This window comes from Venturia canescens, chromosome 2, assembly GCF_019457755.1.
Source record: "Venturia canescens isolate UGA chromosome 2, ASM1945775v1, whole genome shotgun sequence".
NCBI lineage: Eukaryota > Metazoa > Arthropoda > Insecta > Hymenoptera > Ichneumonidae > Venturia > Venturia canescens.
The window spans coordinates 8931065-8946388 of NC_057422.1; the positions used below are offsets into that span (position 1 = coordinate 8931065).

A 15324-nucleotide genomic window follows, 5' to 3' on the forward strand; every position below is an offset into this window, starting at 1 on the left:
TGCTTATTACATAAAAATTCAGCGAATCGTAATAAATATATATACTTTCGATCTAAAACGTAAAATACTTTTTCTCGCCATAAGATTTTTCTCTACTCGTTCACATTCCATCTTTTTTTCATTTCTTCAATGTTGATCTATCCCACTCTGGTGAATTCTGATGAATTTATGTGATCGTTAAGTGAGATGAACGCTTAATCGATACGTGTGATATATCGATAAAAAAAAATTCAAATTCAAATACTAAAATCGAAAGACATTTTCGTATTGATCAAAAGTGACATTCGACATTCTATCGAATCGCAAATTCAATGCGTCCCATTATTACGTGTCCCTTATTGGCACTTTGAATGCTGCCCCATTGACCTTTTTATATTTATTCAAAAAAAAGCATGAAACGTATCCCTGCAGTTTTGCTCTACTTAACTAAAAATGTCTGAAGCAACGACAAAAAACTTTCAATTGTACCGCAAGCGTTATAGGTGTAATAGTTCGAATGTGAATTATAAATACACTTGGGAAGGCCCGTCGATTCATCCTCACAATCCTTGGCGCTTGAGAATGCTTTATCTATGCACTATAAATTAAAATTCTCAAATTTTGAGTCAACTTCGCAAGACAAAACATTTCAATTATAAAAATATTGATATTCAATCCCGATGATAAATCAAATTTGATCAATCAATTTGTTCCAGTTGTATTTGTTCTTTTGAAATTTATTACCCAACCCCGGAATACTGAAAGCTCTTATTGGTTTAATATTTTCGGCTGAAAATAAAGCATCCTTAACGAATCGCGCTCCGCTCCGCTGAGCAGTGGATTTTTCTTCTTTTCACCTGATTTTACAACTGACAAGCACATATTACGGGTATGCATAATATCGTGACAATTCAATAACTACGAATATAAATGTATCAACAATACGCGTCGTTACATGTGGAAAATATTGTATAAGTTATAAAATAATGTTGTTTTTTTTTTATATATAGATTAAGGCAAAAAGACACTGTTGACACGAATTCCTGATATTATATAGTTCTCGAAGTTTATCATTCGAGGCACAGGGGAGGAAGTTCGTTCTTGTATTTTGTTTGTAGATGCATCCATATTTAGAACTTCTACTAGAAAAAAAAAATCAATAAAGCACTCGAGAATATTTCCGTACATTTTGCACCCATCGTTATTAGGGAAAAATCTTTCGCATGAAAATTCACCGTAGCTCCAAGACTTGCCGCGAAAATTCAATGCAACCGTCTACTTAACATTAAATAGGAATAAATTAAGTATTTCTTTTCTTTTTTTTTTTTACAATCCTGTGTCATTATTTTTGTGTGCATTGATTCATATCAGCAGTCAACTCTGCGAACGCGAAATGTCAAGTTAGAAAATAAGATTTTTATATACGTTTATAAAAAATGTTATTAAGACCCACAAAATATATATGAATGGTATCAGTGTTGAAAAAAAAAAAAAATTAACCTCGTTCAAGTTAGAAAAATTGGTCTGATTCATAAAATGATTACATGTCGAACGAAATACTTTGACAAACTAAATTTTGATCCATTTATTAGCATATTTCAAACGAAATTTGTAGCTTTACAATGATTCGATAAAACTCGAAATACGTGCTCAATACGCAGTGGCTTATTACTTTTCGTGTCGGAATTTTCGACATTTTATTACGAATAATGTTCATCTCTTCGTAGAAACAGGTGGTAGACAAGTCTTATGAAAAATTTGCTTTCTGAGCTCGAGTTCATCAATGTATCAGAAATCCAATTTACACCACCATTCACGGTGTGTAATTTTGCAGGGGGTGTGCAGTATGATTCTTAGAGGTCAATTAGAATGTACCAGATATCTAGGTCAATTTCTCAATACATGCAGCACTATGAAAACAGTGCTTTCCTTAAAGTAAAACAAATAGAATTAAAAATTCTTGAACACCGTAATTTTTGTCAAAATTGCACAACGAACTGAAAGGTCAGAAATAATTTCCTCAACATTTTTCAGCGTCCAGGGCATCGATACCGATAAATTCCATTTTTTTTTCTTACAATGCTCTAATCGATAATGTAGTTCAGGTTTCGAGACTTATTCGTGTTCTCAAACTTTATTGTGGTTTTTGAAAAATGTATGTAATGCCTTTGCACGTAGATTAAAGAATACCTGTAATCGGAGATTCGTTGTATTCGTGATAACAGCTAAACTCCTGGGGATTACAAATTTTTGTTGAAGTCTCATTCCGATATATTGTTCTGATGGGTTATTAATCACGTAGTTTAAAGCAGTGTTTCGAAATGCCATTTGTTCGTGGGATGATTCAATGGTCCCTTTGTCATTTCTCATAAACAATAATCATTAAACTTTTGTTACTGAAAAATGCCTTATTGATGATACCCCTTTTACACTGTATCATAAATTAACAGACGAAACAAATCAGAAGAATTATTTCGACCGACAAAATTTCGCATATTATGTGGTATACAAACTCGACCTATGCTTAGCCGTATAATTATTTCTCTATACAATCTGCGCACCAATTGTCTAAATCAAGGCTGTCTTCTTTCAAATTCTTGGGTTCTCGTCCACATTATTTCTCAATTGCGTCCTTTTTTCGAACGCTTTCTTTTCTTTTTCTTGGCTGCATTGACCGTTGAATTCGTAGCTGTCTTGGCAGTAATAGAAACGCTTTGACTCGAGCTCGTGCATATCAGCGAGTCTGAATTATCCACACTGGCATCGTTGATAGTGGAGTCTTGACGGGTCAATTCCTCGCTTTCGCTCTCAGCGTCGCTCGCACCCATTTCAACTTTAACGCCATCCACTTCTTCCTCCGCATTGCTCAGCTCGAGAGAAATTATCTTCTCTCGCAGAGTTTCAACCTGGTTTGGACAAAATCGTATGGATTGAAACAAAAACATCGAGTTTCATTACCGATTAGATGAGAAATTGAGAATAAGCTCAATACACAGCATTTCAACTAATCTAATGAATTCTTACTAATTAATGAGTAATTCCTCTTTTGTAAATTAACTGAAAACATCACTTTCTTGAACACCTTGCTTGCCTCCTCATGCCACATTAGTAAAAAAGGTACAAACTGTTGGTTAGGGATCGCGAATGGGCTCAATTTAATTGAGTCGATTGAGAATTTTTCATGAAACCACATTTATTTCTCATCAAATAAATTTCGCCCATTCCCAATAAATTGTGAATAAAAGCACCCAGAGCTACAGCTTCGGAGAGAAACAAGGTATACAAAAAAAAAATCTGTGAGTCTAAGGAGTGTAGGATAGAAATGGGTACAAAAAATATTGAGGAATTTCGTACCCACATTGGAAGAGAAGATTTGACAGTACAGACAGTGGATATATTAGCGGACTCAAGGCAGTGTAGTTTGCATTCCAGGCAAAATTGTCGGAATCTTGTAAAACAAGGAGACAATCCATTATTATTATTATTATTATTATTATTATTATTATGAGTCAATATTAAGATGGATTATGATTGAATTTTTATCGTTTATCTTCATTAACTCCATGCTACATGCAAATCCTAAAGTAAACTGAATAGACATGCAACGATAAACGCGAAAATCCAGGTGATATTTTCTCAAAAATAAAGATCAATTCGATTAACCGGGCAAATATTTAGCAAAAGTGGAAAAATGTTTACATGAAAAACGGGACTTTAGATGAAAGCAGAGTTTCCACTTTTTTCCACTAGAAATACGTATCAAGTCGCGGACGTTTTTAAAAGGTGAAACAAGTGCGAAGATATTAAATCACTAAAGTGTTTGAGTTGAAGTAGAATGGAGCTTTACACAAAATGGTGCATCATTCGAAATCTTAGACTTTTGTAAAGATGTTTTGAGAACTTTATTTAAAAAATGACGAAGATGTAAATATTTTGATTTTTTGTTCATTTTTTTTTACTACCTCCCGCTCAATGAGCTTCTCGACGTATTCGACAGTTCGTACACGACGTTCCCCGGTCACCTCGTCGACATATTCCTCAGTGCGTCGAGTTACCTTCTCGTCCACTACTTTTTCCGATTCGCGAACCGCTTTTGACGGTCCGAGCTTGCTCCGAACGGCAAGTTTTGGAAAATCCGCGCTAGACGGCCGTAACGCAGTGAACTATATTCGTAGCAAGGACAGACAAACGACAAAAGCGTTTTTTTTTCTCTATCTCTCTATTTCTCAGTCTAGATTCAAAGTTATGTTGACTCACGACTGTTTGAGCTTCGGAATGAATTGCAATTTGTCATTTCCTGTTTTTTTTTGCTCACGAGCTTCAATTTTGGGTAAGTGAAGGGGAGTAACAAACATTTCCGCGATAAACATAATGAGTAATGAATAAGTTAAGTAAGGAATAAAAAAACGAGCAATTAGTGACAGACGGGTTAAAAGTGAGATTTCTCATCAACACGATTAAGGGGTTAATTCGATTATGCAAAAGAACGGTTATTTGAAGAAAAAACACGAATGTATTGTTAAAACATGATTAATCCCGAGAGCATTTGGTTGTTAGGAGTGAACACAATTTACCTCGTTCGGTCGATCGTGATCGGACGAGCGATCCAATTCCGATGGATCTTGAATTACTTCGGACTTATTCGACGTGTCCATCATTTCGCTCATTTTCTTAATAACGATCTGTGCCTGGAGCGCATCCTTCAAACAATGAAAAGAATATAAATTGACGATTTTTCACAAAGAAAAATCAACTTTACTTTTTCTAATGATTTTTTTAAATCTTCGCACCTGCTCCAGAGACTTCAAGCGCGCTTGCCTCCATGCAGCTCTTTTTTCGGCCCGTAACGCCCTCTGCTCCGCAGGACTCAAATGACTTTCTTCATCGTCGTCGGAGATCAGGCCCTGGAAATATGAAAATCAATCAATTTGCGCGTTTTTTAATTCCACAAACATCGTTAAATGTGTGAAAACACGATATTTTACCTCTTGGATCATTCTCTCTTTGAGACGTCGTTCCGCTTTGGCCGTCCTGACGACACTGGGCACGCCCTGCAGAGAGGGTATCGAACTTCGCGAGCTCAATCGGCTACTGCAAGGTAATGAGCCATGCATACTGACCAATGGAATATTCTTTCTTTTTGTATTTCAAACGCTTCACTTTGATATATTATTTTATTAATATCTGATCGTTTTTTCCCCTAAACTTTAAAAAAGTACAAAAGCGACAAGTCTTACAAAGGCCAATTAGAAGGACAATAGTTATATAATTATATCGTAAAATACTGCGAGTAGAATAAGAGTGTGAATAGCTTATGTGGTTAATAAAAAAAAAAAAAATATATATAGCAATAATACGATACAATGAATCATCGTTTACAATACTGTATACAACGAGAACGAACGATGACGTTTAACAGTTATAAACTAATGTGCGTTTCAACGGCGTTAATTCGTCAAGAAAATGTAGATTTTCTTATCTCTTTTTCTTTTCATTTGATACTTATATCGGCCAAGATTGGAGCATCCCACTGTGAAAAATAGATCCTTTCATGTCCCACCGTACTCCACAGATATTTAGCTATAATATACATTAGATTGCTACAGTCCTCAAGCATAAGCATATCGTGTGTGTTTTTGTTTGAAGCATAAATATAAAAAATCAAAAGCGAAAACGGTAATACGCCTCAAACGCTTCGATACTTTTTTAACACGAAAAGAAAAAAAATACCGCACACCGACCAAAAAGCATTCGTATTGCAACAAAAATATAAGTCTATAAAAGTCTGTACACAGTGTCGAAAACTAAAAGTTGCTTATGACTAAACCATTTCCGTCTCGAGTCCATAGTTCTGATAGTTTGACGTTTGATCAAAATATCGAATGAGTAAACGCGAAATTGACACCTCGAATGTGCTCTTTTTCGTCATAATCGTGCAAGATTCGATATTAATTTATTACATGTTATCAGCAATTAATTCAATCATCGTTACTCATACGTTAAAATCTCTTACATTTAAACTCGGAGTATTCGACGCTCGATACATATAAGTGCCTGTATATTGTGAATTTCTTAGTGAAATTATGAAATTCATGGTTCCTTCCTACTTTAGTGTAAACGAAACAATAATTGTAACCAAAAATTCGTACACTTTTGTTACATAGATACATATGTACATTGAAGGAACGCAAGAGAGGTAGAAAATTATGCGAATTAGAACAATCTTATGAATTTTTGTTCATCAACTTTTAGAGAATCATTCGTTCAATTGGATTAACATATAAACAAAACTTATTTCGTTTATCATTGATAAAAGTAGCGTTTCCGTTACGTCAGTCTCCCGTTCGTCGAGATAATTGCTTGTATAAAAAAAAATAAAAAAAAAAAAGAAAATATAAAGTACAATTGTGCAAGAAAATATGGAAAAAGTGTGCGTTCACAAGAGAAGGACAAAACCAGAATATCGCGCGACACTTTCGCTTGCTCGGGCTTTTACGAATTAGTCACTATCACGCTTACTTAGGCCTTCTATTATCCTGATCTTCCAACGCGTCCTCGGACTCGTCGAGCCCCTCCATCTCGTCGATCTGAGCCCAAGACTTCAACTCGTCTCTCGTTAAAGTGGCTATTTTTTTCTCTGTAACGGAACAACGACGTTTATTAATCCTCATGATTTATTATTACAGAAAGCGAATCGATCCATCGCTCGATCGAAATAAGCTCACCTTCTTCTTGTTTCATTTTCTCAACTTCGTCTTGGCTAAGGAAACTGAATACTTTGTCTGGAATTTGAAAAAATGTAACGTCATTTTTCTCAATTGCATTAGGAATGAAAGAAAAATTGAACAAACGTAATTTAGTGGTCCGAGGAAATTTCTTTAAAATTTAGATACCGAGAATATTCGTCCATAATTTTGGAACAATCATAATTCATGCATAATCGTGGAAGTATAATTTAGAGAATTGACTCGTTATTATTACCTGGTTTTGGCGAAGGTTTAAGATGCTCTTCGACGGCATTTTCGAAAAGTTTTTTTCTATCGCTGACTGACATCTTGACAGGCGCTGGTGTTGGTGATGGTGTCGGTGAAGGCTGTGCATGTATATATAAATGGCATTAGAAAAAAGAACGTTATTCGATGAATAGCGCTTACGAATATCGAGCAATATTCGATAAAATTTAATTATTTTTTGTATTAGTCCAACATGCCGATGAGACCCACCTCAACCAGAAACTTTCCTTCGACAGAACGTGCAATCTGTCGTTTGTTAGAGGAAGCCATTGTGGTACGAAGTTTTTCTCCCGTGCACCCAGGATTTGTCAGGGGTGTTGGAGGAAGTCGAAAACGTGGTTCTGTTATTTTAGCATTCTCGACATTATAGTTTTTGTCGTAAAGATTTGAGGAGGAATAAAAATTGGCTCTTTCATGCATGGTTATTGGACGTTCTTTCATGATCGAGTGTGTCGGACGGAATTTTATGTTGCCAGATGCTAATGCATCGGTGGAAGTTGATCTCGAGGGTTTTGGCAATTCGGCAAATGTAATGCTACGCTTTGGAACGCTCGAAACCTTTTTCTTCGACGACGGTAGAGTTTGTGACATTGAGGATTTATCGAGATTCGTAGTCGTCGCGTTAGAATGCAGAGAAGTAGCAGTGTTCGGAGTGATCGGCGAAGAGGGATCATCCACGGATGTTCCGGTATCCTCTTTCGGTAACATTGGCTGAATAAACCAAACCGAAATAAAAATAATCAGACGGAAATAACGATTAAAGATCAGATAGACTCTCGTTCTATTTTCGCTCGAGTTCTTTGGATAATTGAGGCGTTTGGCTAAGCAAAGAAGACAAATTTGATTCCATTCGAAATACCTAATGAACGAATCAAACTGTGCTATGGCAAGTAAACTGTGTCATAAGCGATCTAACCATAACCAAAAACAAGAATTAATCTAAAATTCGGCGACAATACAAAAATCAAATAACGAAAGTTTCAACTTATTTCAAATTTTAATAGCCAAATGAGAATAATTTTATTCGTTCAACAAATTCTATACGCCTCATAGTGACAAGAAATCTAATTTATCGCTTTGCTTGAGCTATAGCTGCGTTTGTATGAAATGATGTGTATGAATTTTTTTTTTTTTTTTTTCCAAAGATGCAGTCGTTTTGTCAAGAGAAAGCTCTGGAATTCGGTAACTTGCATGATTAAAATCTACAGGATTAATTTTCAACATACTTTTCTTCATTTTATTTCGTAGTTAGATAAATATTAATCTTATTTCATATATTTCGTAATAATATATAAACATCTGGTCCATTAGAGTTATATCAACATATAACATGTATAGAAAATTTATAGTTACAGTACATCGATTTTAATATCTCGTTAATGATATGGGTTCTCATTTTTTCTCATTTAATTTAACAGTGAACATTACAAACTCCCAGTATCCAATGGAGAAACAAAAGTAACGTTCGAAATTGCAGAAAACAGCATCGCGACTCGGTATTTGTTTTTTCGTCATCGTCCCGAATGAAATTTTCAAAAACGTCGAATTACACATTGGTTCGATAGAATCGAATCAACATAACGCGAAACACGAATCGATAAATCTTTTCAACGGAGACGAATTTTGTAAATCCTTCCGACGATCATATTGCAACACATGGAAAAACTTTATATATTTTCTTCATTAAGAACGCATGCACTTTTTTTATACAGTATACTGACTAGATATGAGTTTCTGGTTTCTTTTCTTCAATACGAATCCCGATGTCGCCCCTTGTGCTCAGCACGTAAATCGACAACGAATAACCGTACAATTCCCATAAAATGTAGCGGTACTATTTATTTGCGCTTTATTTATTCTCGTCAAGGAACTTTTCTCGATAAAAGGCGTATACTTTATGACTATGCGAATCACGAAATTGCGATCTTTCAATCGTGCGAGAAAAAATGATTTTTTCGAGATGTGCTCTGCACTCGTGGCTTGCTACACGAAACAATGACACGTAGAAGCTTTCATGAAAGCTGTTTTTACTTGGAAGATATTTTCTTATAGTTTTCTTTTTCTGTGTACATTTTTTTGACTTGTGTGTCGTTTCTAATCGTCATATACAATCCTCCACTCCTCCCTTTGGGAAATCTGTGAAGTTCAACGATTGCTGGCGATACCAAATCAGCGGGTTGCACGCGTGTACAGAGGGCAAAATAATTGAACGAATTTCGCTGCCCTTCTAGATGAATATCGTTTTTTTTTTTTTTTTTGATAATTTCTGTATTTTGCCATGAAAAATCACTATAAAACCGTTGTGGAGTAACTAAACGCTTACCGTTGTTTCATTAACGATATAAATGTTCACGGATGTTTTTTTTTTTTTTTAATTTCATATTGAAGAAAGTAGCCAATAAAATTGGTTCTCCTGCCATACAAAAAAAATGTATCTTAATGATAATGGATCAACACGAAACACACTTGTATCTCTTATCGTAATGCATTATCGAAAAGAACGGCTTTGAAAACATTATTCACCATTAGCGAAAGTTTTGTGACAAGAGAAATGATGAAGCCAAAAAAAGAAATTTCAATAATTCTATTACATATTTTTAAGAGTGAAATTGTTCAAAGATTTTTTCCCGTGTACTTGTGTGATTTTATATGTATTTATGTATTTGCAAACTTTATTAAATAGCGCTCCCGTTGACCTATCACAGAAAAATATGTCTATTCTTCGGCCAACATTTGCAAGCGAAGGTGCAACGAACAAACTATTTACAAAATAGTCTTCGATTGAGGGGATCGTCTCGCCGACGTTTTCTCCTTTCTCACTCTCATTTCTTTTTTATTTTCTACCTCACAATCGGTACGACTAAAAAATACGTCTTGATCCAGGAAAACAGGGTAACGATGGTGAAAAAGAGTCGCTGCTATTTGGAAAATGTACAAGCCAAATGAAAGTAGGCGCTTCGATCGTTCATCTGCATGAAAATTATTTTACAACTCATGAACGATTTTTCAAGTTTGATCAAACCAAAAGCCACAATCCCGAAACCTCATTCACAAACGAAATTATTCGAACTCCATATGGTTCATAAACTGACATAAACTTGTTTTTGCAAATGTGTGTAATGTAACAATCTGTCATGAAACATTGACTCCTGAAAATCAAACTTTCTAACGAAATTCTTAGCCTGCACGGTTTAAATAATTGAACAAATTATTTTCAACGAGCAATTGACGTCTTGCAATAAAATGATGAAAAACAATCGTTATTTTACGGAACAACGAAGAATTTTTATCACATATTTAAAAAAAAATGGAATTTACGAAAAAAAAATGTCATTTCCATCGAACTGATAAGTGTCTCTTAAAGTATTTACCATTATCCCCGTTTTCTCGTTAAATCATCGACGTTATGAGCCGATGAATGGCCGACGGATTTGACAATTTTTGTTTTTTTTTTTTTGTTTTTGCTTAACGCTTATTAATGGCAGTAATAACGGTAACGAATAGAGCAACAATATGATTAACGGCATAACAGTTATATGCTTTGCTGGCTTTTAAGGGGCAGGGAGGGGCATGAAGCACAATAATAAATGCAAACGTCGAATGAACATTGCGACGGTATCCTTAAGATCGAGTAGCCGTGAAAGCGCACGTTCCTGGCCGGAGACGCACGCAGTTGTGACACGGTTATTAACGAGAGGACGTACGTAACGATTCACTCTTGTCACAGGCCGGCCAAATTCGAATTATCACCATCCTTTGTCTGCGAACACGTGAAACATGTCTCTCTATCGGCTTCTTAAGGGAATCATGCTTTTCACTACAAAAAACACCGACAAGTACACATGTTTCATGCGCCATTTAGATTGTAATGAAGTTTAAAAAACAAAACAAAGGAATAAACGAGAAAACGATTTTGGGGGTTCCTTGCATTGTGGACATGTCGAAATTATTCTCCACTCGGTTTATGACAGTAGGAAATGGTACTGTCAATTTTGCGATGTAGCTCAATTTGTTCCTTTTCTTGACGTAGCGACGTTTTGGAACATTTTTCATTGTTTTTTCAACACTTGTTCCCATTTTGTAACTTTTTTCCTTCGCATTAAGTATTGGCACAAATCAAGCCTAACCGTGCATCCGTATTTACTTTCAACATTTCCCTTGACAAATACGACATGGATCCTCGAATGGATATTGTTCCAATAATTAAAATTAAAAAATCTCATCGATGGGGTAGATTTTCTGGATGAATGGGAGACAATTATCATTCAGCGTGAGTCTTTGGGAGTGAGATAAGACGCAATGTGGGTGTGTGGCAATGATACGCGCTTGTGAGGAGAGAGTACAAGATGTGATGAATATCATTCGAGGACTAACATGCTCGGGGAAAATGCGATTTGGTCTGTATTCACACAGCAATCATAGTGAAAAAGAATATTTTTTTTTTTTTTTTTTTTTCAAATTGCGAAAAGTCGGAGCAGAAGTCAATAACAACTTTATTGTGACTGTTCATGTTTTCCTTGATTTCGGGAAATTCAGAATCTGCAAACATTTTTTCAAAATAATGTATTCCGACACTTGAATTCTCATGAAAATTTTCAATCGCATCGATCCAATCGAGATGACAGTAGAAAATTAACTTTTTATAGAATAAATGTTCGATCAAAGTGCAATAGTATTCTAGATCGAGCATGCATGTTGCCAATCGTGCCTACAAGTTTTCAAATACTCCCACCTCCCACAAAATCATAGAACTACGAAAGTTGTAAAAAAAAGAAAATGACTAGAGAGATGGCATTCTTAAGTGATCGTGATGTATACTCACAGTTGGATTTTGCGGTGCCAGAGTGTGTTTACTCATGACGATTGTCGTTGTTTTAAGATCTTTTGTGCCACCAGGTGATTTAGGCGGCACTGGCATATCAACCGGGCTATTCGGTTTATTTACTAGCGACTCTGCTGCTCGAACTACATCCAATACCTACATATGCGTAATACTTTGTTTAAGCATTTGTCTTTTTATTATTCGAACCAGAGGCTTCAACTGATGCAGGATATAAGGAAGAATAATATTATAGTGCAACGTCGTTCAAGCAGTGATCGTATCGAGTGTAAATATTTCAATTACACTCATAAATTCGAGGGCTTCGGGGTTTTCAATATATTCTAATTTCATCTACTGCAATTTCGGGCTATAATTTGATTTTAACTGAAAATTTAGACCCACCGATAAATCGTTGGGGGAAAAAAAATATTGAGAAGTACATTCGCGAGACTCCCTACCTTTTCCGGAGTGGATTTCTCTCGCTGTTCGACGAGAGCGCGTTCGCGTTCCTCTTGTTCCCAAGCAACGAGTTCGGCCTTCATTTCTTGCTCTTGTCGCAAAGTTGCCGCTTCCTCATCATCCCGATCGAGGCTCGAGACACTTTGGGATAACGATTTGAGGCCCTCGGTCAGTGAGTCTTTGCGCTCCTGAGAGGTTTTCGAATTTTTCGAGTCCCGACCACTCGACATTGTCATTATATGTTCGATCTCGTTCTTATCGTATCCTTTACAAACCACGAGGGTTATCGTGTTCCCGGAACATCTGAGAATATTCACCGCTTCCTGATGGGTTGCACCGAGCAACGACGTGCCATTTACTTCCAGCAATCTCATACCAACCTGTACAAAAAATAAACGAGATAGAAAAATCTCCAGAAAAATAAAAATTTCTTCGAATAAAAGTCAATGTCCATTCAATCGTTTAAATTGAGTTGCTCGATCAAATAATTGATTTTTATTGCACATGAGAACGAAAATACCTTAAGTCTGCCGTCACGTCTGGCTGCACCACCCGAATTGATTTTCGATATAAATACACCCTCGTCCGTGTGATCGAGAGGATTGCCACGTTGTCCTCTCAAACCGCCCTTGATGTGCATACCCAATTTCTCACCGGGTTCCTTCACAATGACGAGTTCCTAAAATAAAACAACGATTGATGTTGAGTTCTCTTTCACTTGCTATCTACAAATTTTTTTTAAAAACAAGTTGGAACTTATTATAGGAACGCGAGATATGAGAAAAATCTATCACAGCTTTATCGATTATGAAAAAACAAGAATACAAGCTATTTCCAACTGTCAATTCAGCCACAACAAACGTGGGCTCCCATTATTTCTAAACAAGTATTATAATTCATCAAGAATTTTATTCTTATAAAATTTTCAAGCAATAATACGAGACTGAATCAGAATAATCCAAAACGGCTATTTCTGATTGTCCTCAACCTACTTAGCGTTAAGCACAAAAAGCGTCTTAAAAATAGTTGCAAATGAATAGAATCTAGTTTCTAGGTGTTCGAAATAATTACTAAGCCTTCATAAAAGCAAATAATTTGTGCACGCTGCACGGTGATCGCAGTATTGCCGGAAAGTTTACGTCAGATGAAAATTCGAAGAAAACAGTTCAGAAAAAAAATGAAGAGCAGAAGGAAATCGTCGGTTTCGTGTACTTACTGTCACCGGGATGTACTCTATTTCGACCAGCTTGTTGGGCAGTTTGACAATAAATCATGTTAAGTCGTTAGATCTTGATAAAACATTCTTTCAACGAAAAAAGAAGGACGTCAATTGGATCCAAATAAATGATCGAAAAAGTGGGAGAGCAATATTTAAAAACATTATCTTGATACAATGATGGAATGAAAAATATTGAAAAAACGAACACATGCCGAGTATGTTCGGACAAACGATAACTCATTAATCATTGATTCGAGTAAGGGAACGAGGGGTTATTACACCGACGATTCTGCAATACTTGAAAAAAAGTTTTTGCAAGGCTGGTTGAAATTGGAGTGAAAATAAATCATAATAATAATTGAAGTAATATCTTCGTGCGTTCTTGTGTGGCATACAGCAAAAGCGACTAAATTATTGTTGTGACATTGAAACATAAATATTCACGTTAGATATTATAAGCAAAAAATACGAATAATTCGATAAGTTCACCTGATAACTTTCCGGCAGTGGATCGTGCTGAACCGTGAGAATGATCGATTCTCCAGGACGTAAGAGTTCCATGACCGCTTCTTGGTGAGTTGCTTTTGTCACGTCTGTTCCATTAACTTTCAATATTCTATCGCCCATTCGTAGTTTTCCTGAATTAGCTGCTATGCCACCGGGTACCACCTGTAAAAAAGTAATAATATAAAAAACAATTACACTACCGATGAAGTATTCTTGATTGTAATTGATGGAGCAATAAAAAATTGGAATACGAACGTGTGATATGAAAATCCCAGGCTCCTTGGCGCCGAAGGGAGTACAAGAGTGATCGGTTCCACCAATGATACTGAAGCCCAATGAGCCTTCCTTCATTAGCACGACATCCTGAATATCGAAACAATTGAAAGCTTGAGAATTGCGTAGTTCGATGTTTCGCTCTATTTCAACTCAGCACGGTGCTTTCTATTAGTTCATCGTTGTTCATCATCCAGTAATAATTATGGCCAGTTTGGGAAGAAGATAGAGAGAGGAAAGAAAAGGTAGGTTTGGGCATCGAGCTTTAGCGAAGACCATGAAATTGCGTGAACCGTCGATTGAGCGAGAAATTAAAAAGTGTATCGAACTAAATTGGTGTAGCAATCATGCATAATTCATTCGTAGTCTCACGTTTGACAGAATAAAATCCTTTCGAAAAATGTTACAATTTCAGGACTCAATTCTATCACGTGATCGAATTTCATTATGGAAATGAATAAATGACCTTCAATGAATCTCGAATAAAAAGTTTCTCTTGTTCGCGAAATGTTATATACAAAATAGATCGGTTGAATTATTACATTATCCACTTACCTATTTCCATGCCAGAGGATAAGCACTCGATATATAGAATTATATTGATCGTCAACGACATTGATACCAAAATTACTATTTTATTTCAATGAATGATGAAAATTCATGTGTTAAATCTATGACCGAATAATAAACAAAAAGTCTTTCAATATCGTTTGTGAACACATTCTATGGACATGCGAATAGATATAAAGACACAAAGATAAATCTATGGAGACAATGAGATAGAGTTAGAGATTTGTAAGTTTATCGGAACGTCGCTCCGATATAAGCATGAATTTTTAAAGTTCCAAGTATTGAATTTACGTTCGTGATTATCTCTTCGATACATGGAAATAAGCAAACGTACTAAAGAGTATGCAGATCTATATATGTACAGAAGAAGTTGTACGGTTCGATTCCGAAGGTCGTCAGGCTGTGCAAACTCAGCTGAAACATTCGAATGTCTGCTTGTGACGAACCGGATGAAGCATTCTCACTGATCGAGTGCAAGCTCT

At 35.9% G+C, this 15324-nt stretch overlaps 1 protein-coding gene across 12 annotated transcripts in view; it reads right to left on the reverse strand.

Annotated features, from left to right (window-relative positions):
* Positions 1–1549: 1549 nt before the first annotated feature.
* scrib (scribble) overlaps positions 1550–15324 on the reverse strand; it is a 48749-nt gene continuing 34974 nt past the window's right edge. For 3 of the 12 annotated variants that reach the window (XM_043412500.1, XM_043412503.1, XM_043412496.1), the window contains 15 exons: positions 14255–14362; positions 13982–14161; positions 13490–13519; positions 12794–12952; positions 12273–12653; positions 11815–11970; positions 7203–7703; positions 6961–7072; positions 6705–6761; positions 6499–6616; positions 4965–5070; positions 4770–4883; positions 4554–4679; positions 3942–4142; positions 1550–2885 (listed from right to left, as the gene is read on the reverse strand). In XM_043412500.1, coding sequence (XP_043268435.1) covers positions 2601–2885; positions 3942–4142; positions 4554–4679; positions 4770–4883; positions 4965–5070; positions 6499–6616; positions 6705–6761; positions 6961–7072; positions 7203–7703; positions 11815–11970; positions 12273–12653; positions 12794–12952; positions 13490–13519; positions 13982–14161; positions 14255–14362 — 2634 coding nt within the window. In that variant the 3' untranslated portion in view covers positions 1550–2600. Of the gene's footprint in view, positions 2886–3333; positions 3428–3941; positions 4143–4553; positions 4680–4769; positions 4884–4964; positions 5071–5134; positions 5510–6498; positions 6617–6704; positions 6762–6960; positions 7073–7202; positions 7704–8202; positions 10753–11814; positions 11971–12272; positions 12654–12793; positions 12953–13489; positions 13520–13981; positions 14162–14254; positions 14363–15324 lie in introns of those variants that run through there. The other 9 variants (XR_006260072.1, XM_043412502.1, XM_043412504.1 and 6 more) reach the window with 9 other exon arrangements.